Source organism: Harpia harpyja, chromosome 1 (assembly GCF_026419915.1).
Source record: "Harpia harpyja isolate bHarHar1 chromosome 1, bHarHar1 primary haplotype, whole genome shotgun sequence".
Lineage (NCBI taxonomy): Eukaryota > Metazoa > Chordata > Aves > Accipitriformes > Accipitridae > Harpia > Harpia harpyja.
In genome coordinates, this window is record NC_068940.1 from 30,030,059 (window position 1) to 30,048,681 (window position 18,623).

Here is an 18,623-nt window from a genome sequence, read left to right on the forward strand (position 1 = left end):
GGCGGCATCATCCAAGATCACGACACCGAGTGAAACGCCCAGCCAGAGGCCCTGAAACCACCAAACCCCCCAATTTCTGGAAGCCAGCACTGAAGAAACAAGAGACGAGTCTTTGCCACCATGACATTTGGGGGACCTTCTCATTTAGCCCTCTCTTGGTCACTCCCTTGAGCCTTCAAACTCCTTCAAAGCTCAGGAACATTTCCAAGGAGGAAAAAACCCACCACCAAAAAGACATTTAAAGCCCCGTAAACACGCCGAGACAGCATTCTTTAGTAGTGCACTAGAGGCAGCCAGCCCTGATACCACAGCTTCACCTAACTGGCATTTTTAAAAAAGGAACAGTGGGTTCTGTACTCAGTCTTTGGACAAAAAAATAAAGTCACAGGAATACCAAAAGGCATGGTCAAGTTGAGTCTCACCACATCGGGATTATCAGTGTTACCGGCACTAAACTGTACTGGGCCAAATGAACACTTTTGGGGCGGCTGTTTCACCATAAGTGAACACTTCCCACAGCTATCTCCCCTGGAACTAAGCCCCAGACAAGGGTTCTATTGTCAGAGGGGTTATTTTACAAGGTACAAAAATAGACAAAAACCAGAAACCATTAACACAGACCTAGGTACAACGTACACCAACCCCACTACGGCTACTTTAAAAGTCTTCGCTCAAAACCAGTTTCATTCCTACCACAGACCTCCACCTGACATCAACAGCTACAAAGCTACGAGCCCTAAATCTCCAGCTCTCAACTGGCTATGAAAGATCTCCCGCCTGTCTCCCTGCAAATGCCTTCTCCCCAGTTCCACACAAAGATGGGCTGAAGAGGCAGCTGCCACATTAAAACATGCCCCCCCTCCCTGCACTTCTCTAGCACCACTGAAGAGATCCAGGTGCCCCACGGCACCGCTGCGAAGCAGGTGTGAAATCACTTTTGATGAGGGAATGGAAACCGAGGCACTGAGGTGACACAGCTCTAGTAAGGCAACAGTGGTACTCAATAAAACCCAGGGCTAATTTCCAGTCCTGAGCTTTACCTTGCACTCCCTTTCCAGGGACCATGGTATTCCTGGCAATACTTTGCACTTAAAAAGAACTTATGGTCAGTTTTAGGCAAGAAGCTTCACAACATCTCCAGGTAAAACTTAAATTTAACGGAAAAAAAAAAAAATGGAGAAGAGGCAATCTGAGCAGCTGCTTCATCATGATTGCTGGTGGACCCCAAATAGTGAGAATGGAGAGCTATATAAGCTACATCTTAAAAACTATACATAGTTTATAGTTTCCTATAAACTACATGATTTAAAATTTCTTTTCTGTCTGACCTCATGCTGGAAATACAGGAGAAGTCAGACAGAACAATCTAGAAGCAACTGTGAGGAGTATCACAGGGCTGAAGCAGGTCTGCGGCAGCCTGGCAGTGCGCTCTGCACGCAGGAGAATGCCATTAGCACCGAGCGGTCTCTCAGCAAGGTACCAAGCTCAGAGCCCTGAGAACTACGGAGCTGGCTCCTCTTTTGGTCAGAATTCATCCCGTAATCTTGGTGGGTGGTCCATGCCAAAAAACGAAGAGGGTCTTCCATGCACGTCGCGCTCTCTTTTCACAAAGGCAGTAAATGAAGAGACACAGTTCCCAATAAAATGATCAGACTGGCCAAGAACATACAAATCAATCTGAGGCACTTCTGGCTGCAAGGTTACAACCTTGACCTGCAGAGAAACAAGAAAGCAGATGAATCCAGTCATCTATTATTACAATCCACATGTCTTGGCATAATATTAGAAATGGGAATATACAACAAAAAGAGAGTGGATTCTGCCTTATGTTGCCCTATAACTCATTTATGAATAGATAAATGTGAAAACATTTTTGAAAATCACTTAGGTTTATTTAATTGAAGTCTTTTTCAAGGAGAAATTTACTACCATGCAGGATAATGCTCTTCAACCTCTAGGAAAGGAAGAGTTTTACAGTATAATTTTTATTGCTATGAGCAAAATTTACTTTGAGATGCCAATATTTGTCTGTGAATAACATATTACACAACTGCCTGCCTGCCGTCCGTGGCAGCAACGGGCCAGAATCCAAGGAAGGTTTTTATTAAAGCACTTCTGCCAGAACAGGTTTCTGAAAGACCTACCTTTCCTTGGAAGAACTGCTGTATTTCCGTCGTGTAGGGCTCAGAATCAGTAGCGATATAAACAGATTTAGCTTCTGTCTTTTCCACCCAGAGCTTGAGAGCACGCTTGATCTCTTTGAGGTCTGGCAGGCACATGTCCATGGTAAGAGGGACCGCAGCGCTTCGGTCATAGCCCACACACTGAGGTGAAGCCATGAAGTGCGGCCCAGCCGTACCATCCTTTAACATGTTGCAAGCATTTTTCTATTGGAAGAAGAAAAGAGAAAATACCATGTTTGAACGGCAACAGTGTGAGAAAACACCACCACGTCCCCCACCTCTGCCAGCAGCATTACAGCCTGTTTGAAAGAGGAATCCCAACAGCATTGCTGACACACAGCGAGTTACTGAATGCCAGCAGGGTTCGGGCTGCCACCCCAGAAGGACAGCCCCAATTCGCGCAGCTTCTTCCACAGAGCTTTAGCCACCATCTGTAGCAACTGCACGGGCTACAGCAACCAGCCTCACACAGGAGCCGTACCCAGTCTGAGCCGATCCTCAGATGAATTCCTACGTAGGGCCTGACCAGCAAAGAATGAATATAGGCTTCTCCTTTCTTCACCATTTCATCAGACCACACGATATACTTATGGAGGGGCCGGTGCTCCTCTAAGACTGGAAACTGGGCTGGAGCTCCAGGTAAGGCGAGTACAGGGTGCTCAGAGGGTGAAAACCTAAGGAAAAAAACCCAACAATCTGAAACACCACATAACCTTCCATGCATCATCTTGCACAAAGACTACCGCGAAGGTTAGAATGGAAACTATGAACACCCTGAAATATGCAGCATCTATTGCTCCAAATTTAGATCAGCTTTAACTATTTTGCCATCTGAACACAACATTGAAGAAAACTCTGGCACTGCATTTTACCTCAGACCTTGTATTTGACAGGCAAAAAGTCTTAAGAATCTCATACACATAGCGATGAGCTACCAAGCAATGAGAGCTTACGTTTTCACCTCAGACTAGAGCAATCACCGAAACTTACTGATATGATACCACTGAAGTCGCTCGTAGCTCTGAAAACATGAGGTAACCAGCAAAATACAGTTAATGATCAGCAACCGAGAGCCAAATTCTTTTTGAAGAATAATTACATACGTAGCCAATAAATACTGTAACTAAATATTACTGGCTCAGAAATCAATCAGCCTAACAGAGTTCATGCCTAATACTGCCCACAGAAAGAGGATGCTCAGAGAATATTTAATGGAAAAAGCATAAAGATTTTTAATTATATTGCTAACTAACCACTTCAGTCTCTCCCCCAAAATGCAAAGGCTTTACACAGTGACTAGCAGAACTGTTTTTGTGAGTTATTCTCTAGTTGCATGCCAGCACTTTTCCATCTTCTCGCTACCTTTGAATCCAATGGTCCTTGTATGCAGAACTGAAGGAGATTCCCTTGAAGAGCTCAGACTTGTCAAAATTCACTTGGAACTGATCCCAGAAGGGACCAAACGGATTTCCGTCCTGCAAAGGAAAGACAAGCATTCATTCGGTGTGTAAGCAGAGCCTGAACGGCAGACCTAACAAGATCCTGGGGAGCAAAGCTGAAGAGCTTTTCTGTTACAGGAGGAAAGCAGACCGAATACAGCAGCCTGTTTGTCACATATCAGCTCCACAGGAAGGAGAGAGCGAAACGCATTAAGGAAAGTTAACTGAGAACTAATGCAAAGGCTGTCTTACAAGAACAAGAACAGCACAGCTCTCAAACTTGTACTTAAAAGAGGTTGCTTTAAAACCAGGTGGACAACGGCACCCCAAATGGGAAACGGGCAGAGACCAGTAGGAGATAAGCTACAGATCTGTTCTCCTTGCGCTCACGATCAAGTCTGAAGTGATAACACCCACTCACACAGACCATCTTCCTGAACCCCCAGCATTTGCTGACAAAGAAAAGCACAAAGGCGCCCCAAGCCACACCGATAAGCGGTGAAAGCAACACCGCACAGACTGATTTGGGGTGGATAACTCCTAAGTTTGCAATCAATGGTGACCTGAAAGAGCCGGTCACTCCCTTTGGAGTGGCAGCAGGCTTAAACTGCGCCTGTGGGGGGATGCAGGAGGAGCTCACCTTCATGGGACAAGTGCTTTTGTCAGCACTTCTCTGAGCCGCCGCTTCGAAGCAGTAAGCCACTCGCTTGCCAGGAGGCCAGTAAACGGGCGCCAGCTTCTCCATGAAGTCCTCCAAGCTGATAACGCGGTGGTACTGCAGGAGCGGCTCCAGCCTGAAGTGCTCCGTGTAGGGGACGTGCAGCTGGGGAGGACAGGGCCCGCCTCGCTCACCGACTGCCGGTAATACAGAGCAGAGCCCCGGGGAGCGAAGCTTCCCTTCCCCGGGCCCCGCACCTCACCTCCCCCCCGGGAAAGACCACGACCCTCTGCCCGCCGTCCCCTCCCCGCCCGGCCCCCCGGGGAGGGTCTCACGTTGGTGTAGGGCGGGCGGTGGTGGCGGTACTCGATCCACGGCGGCACGGCCAGGGTCCGGTTGAGATCGCGGGCGAAGGCCAGGGCTCCCAAGAAGTGTTCGGCCTGGTTCCCGAACCGGCCTGCAAGAGAGGCGAGAGCGGGGCTCAGCCGGGGCCTCCGCCGGGGGCTCCGCGCCGGGCGGGAGAGCCTCACCCATGCAGGGACAGTAGAGCAGGTAACCGGCCGGGTCCCAGGCGGGCGCCGCGCCACTTCCTCCCGCCGCCATCACCAGGAGGAGGAGGAAGAGGAGGACGAGGACCGGCGGCGCCGCCATGACGGCTCGGCGGAGGTCAACGAGAGGCGGACCCATCCCGGCATGCCCCGGGGCCCGCAGAGAACGGCCTCTCTAGCGGGAAGCGGCCACCATCGAGGCGGAAGCGGGAGAGCGACGTCACTCCCACAATGCCCCGCACAATGGGGCCGCCGGGGCCTGGGCCGGAGCCGCGCCTGGCGGGGCCCGGGGGAACGGGGTGAGTGCGGGGGGGTAAAGGGAGGGGGGCGGCAGCGGAGGAAGGGGGGTGAGGGGCGGTGTCACGGCGGTATCCTCCCTCCCCTCGGCGGCGGGGTCCCCTCGGGGGGAGGGGGGGGGGGCGTAGGCCGGGCCCGCCTCTCCCTCCCCTCAGGGCTGCGCCATGGTAACGGGGGGGCGGCACGTGTGCTCCCGCTGGCACCGGCCCGGCTGCATCCACGGACCTTTCCCCAGTGGCGGGGAGGGGGGGGGAGAGAAGGCTCCTGTTTCCCTCCCGGTGCAAGCAGCACGGCCGCACTCTGTCGTGGCGGGGGGGGCTTTGCAGCCACTTTGGGGCTGAGTGGGTGAAAAAAGCGGGGGTTTTGTAGCATAAATAAATCATCCCGGAGCCGTGTTGGCGTTTGGGGCTTTCCCGGTGGTGCAGGGAAGGGGTTTGGGCTTTTAAAATCCCGTGTGTTGTCATGTCAGGGAAGTGGAGAGGGAAAGAGGAGCTCGGTCAGTTGGGAAAATCATCTTGCGGGGGTGGTGTGTCTGGTTACCTCCCATAGGAAAGGTGCAGCAGCTTTTCCCTGGGCTTTAAAAGTAAATGCAAGCTTTACACAGGAGTTTTTTCCAAAATCTGTAAGGGATCAAGTGGGGGAAACGGATACTGAGCCTTGAGCAGCTCAACTAGAAAAATGAACCTGTTGGGATGTAAAAACCTACATACCTAGAAACGGCCAAAGCCACTCACGGTAAGAAAATAATGGTTTTCAGAGGGGAAATCAGGGAATCATAATGACACATGAGTTGGTGTTTGTGACTGTAGGAAAACTGTAAAGAAAGGGTCAACGCAAGATGTGTAGGGAGGTAGGAGAGTGATTTTTACATCCAGGTGTGGCATTGGCAAGGCTGGTACTGTGCATCTAGGTCTGGTATCCACTTTTGCTTCCTTATAATTAAAAAAACAGTATTGGAAAATGGTAGAAGATGTAGAAAAGTCACAAAGTGATCTGAGGTCTGGAAGCAGAGCCTCACAGTCAGGGATTGGAGCTGGACTTGATTAAGAACACCGTAAAGATTTTGTTACGCTGTGTGGGGTCTTTGAAAGACCTGCTCCGAGGGATGTTGCTGCAGCAGTTTAAGGTATTATGGTTGCTGGTCATCATGTAGGAAGGTCAATAAATGCATGAGTGCACCTGTGTCCCGGCCGGGCTGGTGCCAGGCCTGACACTGCAGCCGGGATCGCTGCAGAAGGTGGGTTTGGGGCAGGCATGACACCAGGCTGAGGCTGAGTGCCCACCATGGATTCTGGCCTCTGCTTTCTGCCACGTAGCTGGTACCTTCCGCTTGAGCAAGTTTAAGCTTTAACAACTTAAAATAGCTTAGCAAACCTGAGTGGGTGACTGATCGGGCTGGGGGAGGAAAAATTTAAAAAGAAGTTACTTTTCAGCTGGGTAAGTTCCTTCAGCAACACCACTGTGCAGCTGTAAAACAACTGGGCCAGTGCAGTGCACAAGCAGGTGGTGAGGACTGAGGGGATGCAGGAGTTCCTAGGCCGACTTCTTTGTCCCTGCAGGAAGAAAAGTGACAGTGCTGGAGTAGCTCCTTAGCAAAGGCACAGCAGGACTCAGCAGGTAGAAGCCAAGGACAGCGAAATTCAAATCAGACACAAGAGAAGCCCTTTAGAAAAGAGAAACCGCAGCTCCACAATTCAGGGGCTGGTCAGGCAGCCTGCCAGGCCCCATGTCCCTGCCTCCCACTGCTGCTGCGTACCTGCTCTGGCCAGATCAGACAGCTTTGCTGTTGGTCTGGTCAGAGAACTCATCCAGGCTCCTTTTTATGTTTTCCTGATTATTTTTAACCTGGGCAGTTCCCCAGTCTGGTTTCCAGCCTAGGTCACAACGTTTTCCTGCACAGCCAAGGAACCGTGCTCTGTGTCACAGGAGTGACTTCAAGGGGCAGAAACTGCAGAAATGCTGTATTGTTGAACCGTACTTTGAGAAGGATTAAACATTGGGACAAACTGTCAAAGCAGGTGGCGGACTCTATCCTAGGGACTTTCTGTGAAGCCCGAGAGCTTTTTTGTGCTATGTACCAATGCAGACATACTTCATTGTTTTCCATACAATGACAAGTGGCTGGAATCTCATACATAGCATATGATCCATCAGCTTATATGAGCTCTTCTAGCTTGAATTTGCACAAAACCTGATGACTATAGTAATGAAATATGTCACATAAGTTGGCAGCCAGTGGGAATCCAGCTCTCAGGTGGATTGTCTTTTTTTCCAGCTCTGTGTTCACCCCGCCAGCCTCTTAACCTCTGTAGAACTGAAGCAGAAGATTCATCTGGTGATGAGGGTTTTCTGTAAGCGATTTAGCTGAGATTTCTGGAGCTGCATAGGCTAGACATATTTTTCCAGGACTAGTACAAAACTTTCTAAGATAACCAGGTTTCCCAGTGCTGGTACCAATGCCGTGACATAAAAGATGTTCTCTGAGCAAGTGTAGGTGAAGTGTTTCCACGCAGCGGTGACTGTTTCTGGTGGCTCAAGTTACAGTGAACAGGGAGCACATTGGAAACGTTCTTGTTACTAAGAAAACTGATTGAGGTTTTTTTTAAATGTAAATATCTAGATCATGCAAAAAGTCTTCTAGCCAAGCATGAATTTTGTTGCTAACCTTCCATGGCTACTGTGTTTCAGTGATACTATGCAAGACCCTCATCTTGTTTTTTCTTTCTTATTCCACAGCTGTCAGAGTGTCCTAGGACATGCATTTAGATTTAGACACAGACCCAAACAGGTAGATAGGTTTTTCTTGCTAGACCTTTACAATTTTAAAGGAAAGTTGGTGAAATTTTACAATAATCAATTACAGACATTACCATATCTTAACTCATTTGTATTTGGGTTTCTGCTCTGAAGGCTATAGGTTATGTGCCTTACTGTTAAAGACAGCAGAATTCAAGCTCTGTCTTCTTTCAGGTAGCTTTGAAACTAGCACAGATGGCTGAGCTTGTTCAGAGGGAAAGAAGCAACTACTTGGCAAAAGTGACAGAGACTCCCGGAACGCGTGCACAGCTCTGAAGCAGGAGGTAGAGAACACTTATCTTTTCCGGCACACATCTCATACAGAGGTGAAATGTTCACAGTCTTAGACACCTACAAAGGAAGACTGCTCTGAAATGCAGGACTCCTGCACCCTGAGGGGTAGGAGCAGCCATCACATCACACTGGGTTGTACCAAAGTGGCACCTCAGCAATTCTAGTCCTTTATTGTTCTGCTCTGCCCGAGTAGATTCAGCCTGCACAAAACTGAATTCTGTTCTTAACGGACATTTCCAAACCTCAGAGTGACACGTTTTCTTGGAGTCATCCCATTTCCCAGTGTTTTCCATCCTGAGGGAACCATTCATGGTACTGAGAGTGGTGGTGTAGTTACAGTTATTGTTATTTCAGCTATTCATAACGTTCAGTGGTGCACTTTCTTAATGGGGGTGGTTAGTTCCCGCATAGTTGCACATCCTGCCCACAACTGGCACTCATGTTGATGTGCAGGCAGGAAGTTCCTCCCTCTGAAGCAATCATGGAGTGAGAAAGAGCTTGAGGGTTTGATGCTATTTTAAGAAGAGTTTCTCAGGCAGCTAAATTCAGTGAAAGAGATCTTTTCTGAGGTTTTTATTTCAGCTAACCGTTTACCAGTTTAGGTGTTTGTAGGACCATATAAAAACGCAGTACTTTACCAACAAGACAAACACAACTCAAGAACAACCTGCTAAGAGATTAACGTAGATTTTCATCAACGTGAAAGCCAGCAGAGCATACAGGAGGTACATTTTGTTGAACAGGAAACAGTTTGAGCTTCCATTATCAATGGATGAGAGTGTAAAAGAAAAAAAAAAATTAAAAATTGCTCATTACTGTAGAAAACTTGCTAATCTAGAGAGGCAGAATCTGCCCCACAGTAGAAAAGTGAAAATACAATGACTAATCACACCCTGAAGCAAAGCAGCATCTTTTGCCTTCCTGAAAAAGGTGTAATGTTGCTGATATAGCAAGTTTTCTTCCCCGGCCCTGTTGACCCATATGTGGTAATTCAGATTGGTTTGCTAGGAGATGGTCTTACTAGTGCACCAGGTTGGTAGCAGAGAGGATGTAAAAAAAACAAAACCAAGAGAACCTTAGTTTCTCTGAGAAGCTCTAGAATGGAATTCCATGTAAGCAAAGATCAAGACCAAATGAGAACAGACTATGAAGAATATGAAAAAAGGGGTTGAGAAGCAACCCACACGGGGAAAGGTGAGGTATTTAGAGCTACAGAGACAGGTGTCTACAATATTTCAGGAGAAAATGAACATAACAGGTAACACTGGCTCTTAATAGTTGAAAAGTGTAATTCAGAAAAAGTTTAACATCATTTTATTCAGGTAACAGGGGTTAAGGGAGAAAAGAACAAAACACATTCTGGAGATGGGAGTTTCGCATGTCTGTGAACACACATCTTCACGTGTTTATAATGCTTGTTGAATGCTCACACATGTTTGTGTGCATGGGTGAAAGATGCAGTGTCTTAACACCAACCCTTCTGTGATTTCAGGTGAAGATGTTTTGCTATTAAAGCAGTTTGGTCACAGAGGGTTCCAACAGAAAACTGTACCAGGACAACATCACGGCAAGACGCCTGCAGGCCGGAGTTCTGCTTGACATGGCCATGTTCTACTAGACCTGCCATGACGGCATTTTTTCCCAGTGTTCCCAACTGGATTCAAGATGCAAAGCAGGAGGAGGAAGAGACAGGCTGGAAATTAGTCCCCAGACCAAGAGGTGAAGAGACTGAAAGTCAGGGAAAATGCCAATGTGAAATATCGGAGACCTCCTTCACTAATGTGGACAAGCTGAGAACTCACACACTTTCTCATACTGAGCAGAGACCATACAACTGCCCTCAGCTGCACTGTGGCAAAGCCTTTGCTTCTAAGTACAAGCTATATAGGTAGGTAACTGCTGAGTGCCTCTGCCAAACAGTGCTCCCCTGCCAGACGAGGGGGGAAAACCCCTCCATCATGTTTTTTTTGCTCGAATTTCTCAGAAGGTGGAGGAGGGGAAATGCCCTTGTTGCCTTGCAAAGCAGTTGAGTCCCAGACGTTACCACACTTGGCATCTTTTTAAGCACCTTCCAGAGAACCTCAGATAATACTTATCCTGAGCTCAAGCTGTTTTCTATTTTACTAAGGAGGCAATTGAAGCAGAAAGTGAAGTTCACATTAAAAAACAAAATGAAAAGCAAGAATAGCATTCACATTTCATAAGCCCTCTAACTTTAATCACAGGAATATTTCTATGGCAGCTATTGTTCTAGCATGAAGAAGTAGAGTTCCCGTTTATATACTGAAATACAGCATAGAATAATTAAGTGATATGATCACTAGGAACTTGAAACTAGATGAACCACAGGTGTCAGAGAGTGTAAGAGACCAAGGTGAAATCAGTCCACAGTGGCTGTCAACAGACATTGCCACAGTCTAATGCCTCCTGATGAAATGAAGCCATCTTACCAGCAGACAAGCATTTCTTGTCATAAACTACCAAGGTTTTCTTTGTCATTTCCCCCTTTGATAGCCTCAGCAGAGAGAACAGGAGCTGAGTAGACAACTAAGTACACCTGTGCAGAGGTGATGCATTGTAGGGAGGATGGGCGCTGCTGAGACAGACTCTGTAACTGTTGCTTGAAACGTTGTGCTTCTGTGCCTGGAGAGTCCCTGCTGCCGAGGCTGTCAGGGCAGCATCCTTTAGTGGCGGTAAAATGTCATCTGGGTTTTTTATGGCATAAAGTGTAGAACACAAGGAAAATTTTGACAAAAAGTAGCATGTGTTCTCTTAGGGGTTGGAAGCTAGTCTAAACTTTCATGCTTTTCTCCCAAAAGGCATATGGCCACGCACTCTGCTCAGAAGCCTCATCAGTGTATGTACTGTGAGAAGATGTTTCACCGGAAAGATCACCTTCGCAACCACCTCCAGACCCACGATCCCAACAAGGAGGCCCTTCACTGTCCTGAGTGTGGCAAGAACTACAACACGAAACTCGGCTTCAGGCGACATCTGGCTATGCACGCAGCTGCCAGTGGCGATCTCAGCTGCAAGGTGTGCCTCCAGACGTTTGAAAGTACCCAAGTCCTGCTGGAGCACCTCAAAGCTCATTCTAGGCGGGCTTCTGGTGGAGCGAAGGAAAAGAAGCATCCGTGTGACCACTGTGATAGGCGCTTCTACACCCGGAAGGATGTGCGGAGACACTTGGTAGTGCACACGGGGCGGAAGGACTTCTTGTGCCAGTACTGTGCTCAGAGGTTTGGGCGGAAAGATCATCTGACCAGGCACATGAAGAAAAGCCACTCCCAGGAACTGCTGAAGATTAAGACAGAGCCAGTTGACATGCTGGGTCTCCTAAGCTGCAGCTCATCTGTCGCAGTGAAGGAAGAGTTGAGTCCCGTCCTGTGTATGGCATCCAGAGACATGATAGGTGGTAAGAGCTTCCCTGGCATGTTGCCTGTGGGCATGTACAGCACACATCTCCAAACCATGCCAAGCTCAGGGATGCCCCATTCTTTGGTTCCTAATTCTCTTCCAATGGGAATGAGCTATCCTCTGGAGTCGTCTTCTCCCATCTCCTCCCCACCGCAACCTCCTCCAAAGTATCAGCTTGGATCTACCTCATATTTGCCTGAGAAACTACCCAAAGTAGAGGTGGACAGCTTTTTGTCAGACTTCCCTGGCAGCCTGTCTCTCTCATCTGGTGAGCCTCAGTCCTCTTCGCCTCAGCCACCCCCCCTGGATGAGGCTTTGCTTTCCAAGAGCCCTGCTAACCTTTCAGAGGCTCTCTGTGCTGCTAACATGGACTTTTCTCATCTTCTTGGCTTCCTCCCCCTAAATCTTCCTCCTTGCAATCCACCTGTATCATCAGGGGGATTGGTCATGGGCTACTCACAGGGGGAGACACAGCCACTGCTTACCACTTTGCAACATCAACCTCAAGAATCTCCTGGAGCTGGGGCCTCGCTGAACTTTGGGCCCCTTCATTCATTGCCCCCTGTCTTCACCTCCAGCTTGAGCACAACCACGCTGCCACGTTTCCACCAGGCATTCCAATAAGCTGAAAATAGCACTGGAGAACAGATCTTTCAATCACCCTTTTGTGGAGAGCCTTAAAAACGCACAACTCTTACTTCCCTTTGGGGTGTGAAAGCTTTGCAAAGCTGTTTCAGACAGGAGGTTTCTGGTCTCTGGAGGGAGCACTTGTAGACTGGAACAGCAGATAGCCCCATGCAAGTCCCAGTCCTGTACAGCGAAAAGATTTCAGCTAATAGACTGGATATATTTTATCTAATTTTTAATCTGTGAATCAGGAGCCGCGCTTAGCACTGACCTTCCCTGAGATCCTGGAGCTGTGTTCCTCTTCGGGAAGGGACTGTCCCTGAGAAGGAGTTGAGACTCTTTCATCTTGGGCTAAACTTTTGAAGAGTCCAGCTTCCATTTCATGTTATCACACTGCAATTCTGGCAAAACAGCCAATGCCTCCACATGGAGAAGGAGGAGAAGTCAGGAAACCCACTCTGTATGAAGCCAACGGGGAAGAGGCTGTCCTTCCCCCCTACCTCTCATCCCATCACAGCTTACTGCACCGAATACAGCTTACTCCACATCAGTGTTAAGCAACAAGACCGTTTACATAGTGAATTCAGAGACATCACCTCATTCTTCTTTGCGGAGCCATTAGGTTAAACTCATTACAGCGAACATTGTTTACACAACACAAATCTGTTTCCACCATTACAAAAATAGGAGGCACCAGAATACACTGGCTTTATATCTGGTGTAGCTAGAACACTGTTTACACAATGAAGTCAGGTTGCACTGATTTCTCTTCACTTATCACGTTCTTCCCCCATGGGGAAATACACTGCTTTTTGGACCACTTCAGCCTCTGCCACTGTAGGCAGCAGCTTCCTGCGTTTTCTCTCTGGCTATCCACGTGTCAAGAGGATGGAGCAGCTCTCACAACTTAGCTTGTTTTTGCGGTGTATGGATAGGGCCCTTTTAAATATCTCCCACAGGCAAACAGATTGTGCATCTGTTCTGGAAACCAAAGCATGTGAAAAAGCTAGGTTAGGAGCTCGGGGCTGGCAGTATTGCATACTGTCGTACCAGGCATGGATGACAACAGGCTGCAGGTCCCCTCTCCGTGGGTTCCCTTGAGCTGAGGAACAGAGTACGAGTTTCTAGGGTTTTTTACCACAACAGTTCAGTGAGGTCAATACCCTTTTGGCTTATCCATGAAGCACTCTCAAGAGATATATTTTTACCTTGATCCTGGGGTTATGACATCCAGGAATTGGGAGGAAAAATTGGTCCCAGCTTCATGTACACTCTATCAGTGTATTTTGAGGCATTTTCCCCAACACTAATAGTTCTAACAAATGCTGAGGGTTTGGGCCTGCAATCACCTTTCATGTAGGATTTGGTTCCACTGGCCTTTGTGTTCTCTCCTTCTTGAGCCTTGCCTCTTGAAGTTAAAGTCCTGCTTCCCTTGCTCTCTGCCCCATCTCTTAAATTCTTCCATGGACTTCCTCTACCTACTGAGGGCAGAAGGGTTACACTGGTAAGTGGCAGCCAGCTGCTGATGTCATTTAGCATCTGTATTGTCTCCTGCTCTCATTTTCCTGGGCACTTGTACTGCAGATGGTAACATACGGAGGTAGATCTTACTATACATTGGTGCATGTTTATGAATATAGACATGCAGATCTTCATACCTCAGCATGGAGGAACCATTGTAGGCCAATATAAACCAGGAAATCTGTCAATATTGCTCTGCATAAATCTAGAAAATGCAAAATCTACCTCTATTCTGTTATCTCAGCTCCGTCAGTGAAGCCAGATGCTGTCCTCCCTCATCTCCCCAGAGTACATCCATTTCAGTCAGCGCATATTACTTTCTGCTGAGCCATTGATCCCACAGCGTGACATTAGCCGTGCCTCATTTGTTCATAGGCTTGTCCCCTTTCCATTTTACTCAAGAATTTTATTTTTAATTTAGCTTAGTAACTCTTCCCAGAATGACTGTTTAGTGATTCATTGATTCTCCAAAACATAGATCAGTTGTTTTAGGTTAGCCAGCAATGCTGCAAATAATACTTTTGTATCAAAATGTAATATAAGATTTATTTACCTCAGCAATATCCTGTGGCAATGATCTCCCCGAGTTAAATGCAGTACTTCCTTTTCTCCACTGTAAAATGTTGCCTTTCGAAGTTCAACGAGTGCCTTCTTGTTCTCTAACATAGAAAAGGTAAATAGGGCATTTCAGCTAGTCTTCTGTTTACCGTCATTGAATACCTCAGGCCTGTCTTGTATTGCTTTTCTCTTTGCAAATTAAAGAGTTTCACACTGTTAACAATTATATGCAAGCCTTATCCCTGTCTTCAGTTGAGAGGAATTTTTTTTTTTGCAAAATAAATGGTCAGAACTGATCACTTACTTACTGCAAGCGAGGATTATCAGATTTATGCAATGCCATCATACACCTTCTTCCGTTTCGGAACATTCAGCTTTCTTGCTTTTTGCCTGCGTTGTACTCTGAACAGATGTCATCACTGGAATTCCTTTAGCAGTGGTAGCTAAACTTAGAGCCAGGCATCTTTTTCCTACCAGTAGTCTGTCAAAGAATAAATGGAATTCATTTTGCTATTATTTGCATGTGTGATTTGCTTTCCACAGCTATTCTAACAAGCAGAATTGCAGTAACATTTGTCAATGAAAGGAAAGTCTAAACCAGCAAAGGGAGCGCATTCAGAGACAGCACGCTGGGCTAATACCAGGTATGTGCACTGGAAAATGGATGCAAAGTTCCCGTTCCACAACGGTTTATAATCTGCAAGTATTTGTCAGCCAGTCTAAAACTAATGAGGCTACTTCCATTTGAAATACTAAGTATGCAATTTACAAAACAAATTATTTCTTGAAGCTAGTTAGTGAACAGCTTTTGCCCGGTCATAAGAAAAAGCTTTGAGCATCTAAGCTACACCACTTGGGAATCTAAGTTCATTAGGAAGTATGTACATGTACCAAGCTGTTACGAAACGCAGTAGAAGTCAGCTTAGACAAGCTCCTGCTGATGCAAGGGTAGGTAAAATACAATGTTAAACTTGCCACAGTGTGAGGATTGCTGCAGCACAGCCTGGAAACTGTTCTGTTGCATGTGCAGGACCTTTGTGCATGAGGGAATGGCAGCCGCTATGCTAGTTAGGTGATATAAAAAAAAAAAAGTTTCATCCCAGAAATGGTTTCGTTTTGTTTTATAAGCAAGGTTTAGGGGTGTTTAAGTCAACATGCTACTTTCTCTCCTAAGATCATTATTAACGTAGGGAATAGGAGACTGCAGGGGAGGATGGTGAATATGAAACAGAGGCCCATAGCATCAGTGTCCATGAACGCAGGACCAAGCATTACAGTTACATACAGACATTCTTTGGCCGATCACTGAGGACCACAAGTTAGGGGCTCCAGGTACAGGAGACCGCTGCGAGTCAGCCAAGACAAATGCAAATTAAGCCATCTTGGGAGGCACAAAATACTTTTGATGGAAGAGAGGAGTTTTTAAAGCAGTATTTTCAAAGAGGCTCAATGAATACGGGAGACAGCAAGCTGGGCTAGACTTTACACCGAGGTAGGGCAGCAGAGAAGCGCTGAGATTTGAGACACTAAGCACCAGCTGTACGAAAGCAAGACAACTCAGAGGATGAACCTGTCAGAACTGACAAAACTCACCTGTAATAAAAAATTTGCCAGTACAAGTCTCACACTCTTACCCCACAAACAGCATACAAGGCAGTCACTAAAGATGTAGAGCATTTTAAGTGCTAAATGAAGGACTTCTTCAGTGGCAGAGCCCTGTGAACCACCCTGTTATGGTATCTTTACTTCAGGCAGGCACATCTGTATCGGAAAGGTGGCATCAGACTGAGCCCAAGAGGAGCAACTATGGCAAATAATTGGTCAGGAGGGTTTAGTTAAGTAAAGAAGCATTTTAAAGTGTGGCTGACTTGGGGGGGCGTTAAAGACCAATAGGAACAGTGCAGACAACTAAAATAGAAAATCATAGAGCACAAGTCTGTGAAAGGACAGGACACAAACATGCCAGCCATTATAAATCAGACCCTAGACTCTCAAAAGGGCAAGGACATAACATCCCACTAGAAATAAGAATGATTCCAGCTCGCTCGTTAGAAAATACACAAGCCATTTCCATGGCAGCAGAGGGTTAATTCACCTAGCCGGTCCTTCCCAGGCTCAGATTTCTAGAGCTGTGTGAAAGTCTGAAGATCTTTTTTCCCCATGGGATTACAGCTCGCTCAAAATCCATTTGTATGAAGGAACAACATGTTAACTTGCATTTGCTTCCACTGAATTTCACTTGACAGAATATCCACGTACAGCATTTTGACAGACCCCGTTCAGCTGTCTCACAATAGTGCCTGCTCTTTAGCCTTAGTGTTGAAAAATGTTGTCACTTCAATGGGAATCCCTTTTTTCCCCTCTGGTAGATTGAGGATTTCAGTACTTTTGTTGGGAGCTCAGCTCTTTGTTCTTTAATTCCTTCCTTGCTGACAGGTGAATAGCAGCTGCTCGGAAGATTTCCTGCAGTTCACTGAAAAATCCCCATTTCCTTTCTCTACCATTGCATCACCTTTGCTATCTGGAAAGAATAACCCCGCAGAGGCATTTTCTGCTGCCTGCAATTAAAATTTTTACAAAGAAATCTTTAAAGATGCTCTCCCCATCACCCTACCTTCTTGCTTATCCTCTCTAATCCTGGTTACTCAGGCTCACTGAATTCTCCCTCGGGTGCCTATTTTTAGTTAATTGCCTGCCCAAGTCCTGTAGATATTCTGCCACTGAAGAGTGAAGTGTTGAATGGCTCAAATAGAACCACTTCATTAAAACTTCACAGGTTTCCATCTTTATCCAAAATTTGCTTCTTTTACATAACTTATTTCTTGTATTTTTCCCAATTCTCCGAGATGGGAATTGCCATCCGAAGCTCTGAATACAATCCTGTCCGACACCTGCCTGGTTGGAGAAGGCAGTTTGGTTTAGCCTGGTCTGCTGGACCAGGACTTGGGGAAGCGCGGGCTCTGTTCTCACTCCTTATCACTGACCCTGGCACCTCTTGCCCTTTCTGTGCCTGTTTCCCCATAATGGGCCACAGCAATACCAAGCCTCCCTTGCAAAGCAGCCGAAAGCTGCCCAGGGAAACACGCCATTACTACGGACACAGCTTCCTTACACAACTGCTATTTGCCATTCCTCACCTGTTCCCCATTCCCCCCCACATCTCTGGTGTGACTAGACTCCTCTCAGGTTCTGCTGTTCCTGCCGCACAATCAATGCACGCCCGCATCGGGCTCACCTCCGTGCTCTTCTCCCCGCCCCGTGATGTACTCACTTCATTCTGGTGAATAACCGGGATCCTTTAGGAATCCTTCCACGTTTCAGGCATTCCGTAGCTCCAGGTAAGGAGTTTTCTCCCAGAGCGCTTCCTCAGCAGGCTCCTGCGTGCTCTGCACCCAGAGCCATCTCCACAGTTTCACAGACCACTTGCCACTAAGTGCTTTAGACTGCCACAGAAACAGGTCAAGCAAAAATTGAACTGGTGATCGGAAAAATTATACCCAGAAAACAGACCACATTCTGCTTCTCACAAATCTACACCACGAGATTAGCTTAGGTTTCCTCTCAAAAGGACGTTTTATTTCTTATGTGCATAGGTAGGCTTGCAGGAAGAGACTGAAGCATCTTCCTCGCTGTGTGCCCGTAGCTAAAGCTAGGTCTGCAGTCATCCTTGCCACCAGTGCCTAAATATCAGCACACGCAAAGAATGTACGTGACATGGAAGTAGCTTTTCTGTAGTGGGAGATCACAGGGACAAGGCAAGTTAAAGGCATTGCAGAAGATAAAGAATAGGGAATTTGGAATCTTTTTTAATTACTATTAAATAGGTTGGCTCTTCATTTTCAGTTAGGAGAAGAATCCTCAACATTAAAGTGTCTTGTTAAAAAACAACCACCCCTCATTTTAACAGCTCTCTTCACCTATTTCACATACTGTGTCTTTCTTTGAAACTACTATGCAAGTGGATAACCAGCTTTAATGCAGAATGTACTGAGATGATAAGGGACAGCTCTGTGTGAAGCCTGCAGGACAGGAACAGCTACAGCATCTCTTGCTCAGCACACGGGTCGTGGCTGATTTAGCATCCAAGTGAACAGATCACGTACCTGCCCTGGCAGCCGATTTTCCTCTGCAGTTCAGTGTCTTGCACTTGAAGGTAACACATAAGCTTCTGCTTATGGAACTCACCAGCACACCCTGCTTCAAGATGTGACGGAAAATGGTGCATAAGCCAGCACGTTCAAGCAGAGAGCTGGCACTGGGAGTGGGCAGATTCCCTAACTTCTAC

The 18,623-nt window shown here is 46.9% G+C and overlaps 2 protein-coding genes across 3 annotated transcripts; one reads left to right on the forward strand and one right to left on the reverse strand.

Moving 5' to 3' along the window:
* Nucleotides 1-465: 465 nt before the first annotated feature.
* Nucleotides 466-5,042, reverse strand: POFUT1 (protein O-fucosyltransferase 1). The gene is made up of 7 exons (XM_052783485.1): nucleotides 4,811-5,042; nucleotides 4,616-4,737; nucleotides 4,263-4,445; nucleotides 3,546-3,658; nucleotides 2,665-2,857; nucleotides 2,145-2,387; nucleotides 466-1,713 (listed from the first exon to the last, which is right to left on the reverse strand). The coding sequence occupies exons 1-7, from the start codon at nucleotides 4,965-4,967 to the stop codon at nucleotides 1,525-1,527; spliced, it is 1,200 nt and encodes a 399-aa protein (XP_052639445.1). The 5' UTR covers nucleotides 4,968-5,042; the 3' UTR covers nucleotides 466-1,524.
* Nucleotides 5,037-14,854, forward strand: PLAGL2 (PLAG1 like zinc finger 2). 2 transcript variants are annotated; one of them, XM_052783465.1, is made up of 4 exons: nucleotides 5,037-5,127; nucleotides 8,096-8,205; nucleotides 9,708-10,103; nucleotides 11,035-14,854. In XM_052783465.1, exons 3-4 carry the CDS (start codon nucleotides 9,841-9,843, stop codon nucleotides 12,254-12,256), a joined length of 1,485 nt encoding a protein of 494 aa, XP_052639425.1. In that variant the 5' UTR covers nucleotides 5,037-5,127; nucleotides 8,096-8,205; nucleotides 9,708-9,840; the 3' UTR covers nucleotides 12,257-14,854. The 2 variants fall into 2 exon arrangements, with proteins under 2 accessions (XP_052639425.1, XP_052639434.1); XM_052783474.1 differs by lacking the exon at nucleotides 8,096-8,205 and having other exon boundaries at nucleotides 5,067-5,127.
* Nucleotides 14,855-18,623: the final 3,769 nt, after the last annotated feature.

Excerpts from the sequence above, each read along its gene's own strand:
- PLAGL2 (XM_052783465.1), top strand. The coding sequence starts at position 9,841 with ATGACGGCATTTTTTCCCAGTGTTCCCAACTGGATTCAAGATGCAAAG. Across the intron at positions 10,104-11,034 it reads TCTAAGTACAAGCTATATAG|GCATATGGCCACGCACTCTG; the intron begins GTAGGTAACTGC and ends TTCTCCCAAAAG.
- POFUT1 (XM_052783485.1), bottom strand. The coding sequence starts at position 4,967 with ATGGGTCCGCCTCTCGTTGACCTCCGCCGAGCCGTCATGGCGGCGCCG. Across the intron at positions 4,738-4,810 it reads GCTCTACTGTCCCTGCATGG|GCCGGTTCGGGAACCAGGCC; the intron begins GTGAGGCTCTCC and ends CCTCTCTTGCAG. Across the intron at positions 1,714-2,144 it reads AGCAGTTCTTCCAAGGAAAG|GTCAAGGTTGTAACCTTGCA; the intron begins GTAGGTCTTTCA and ends GTTTCTCTGCAG.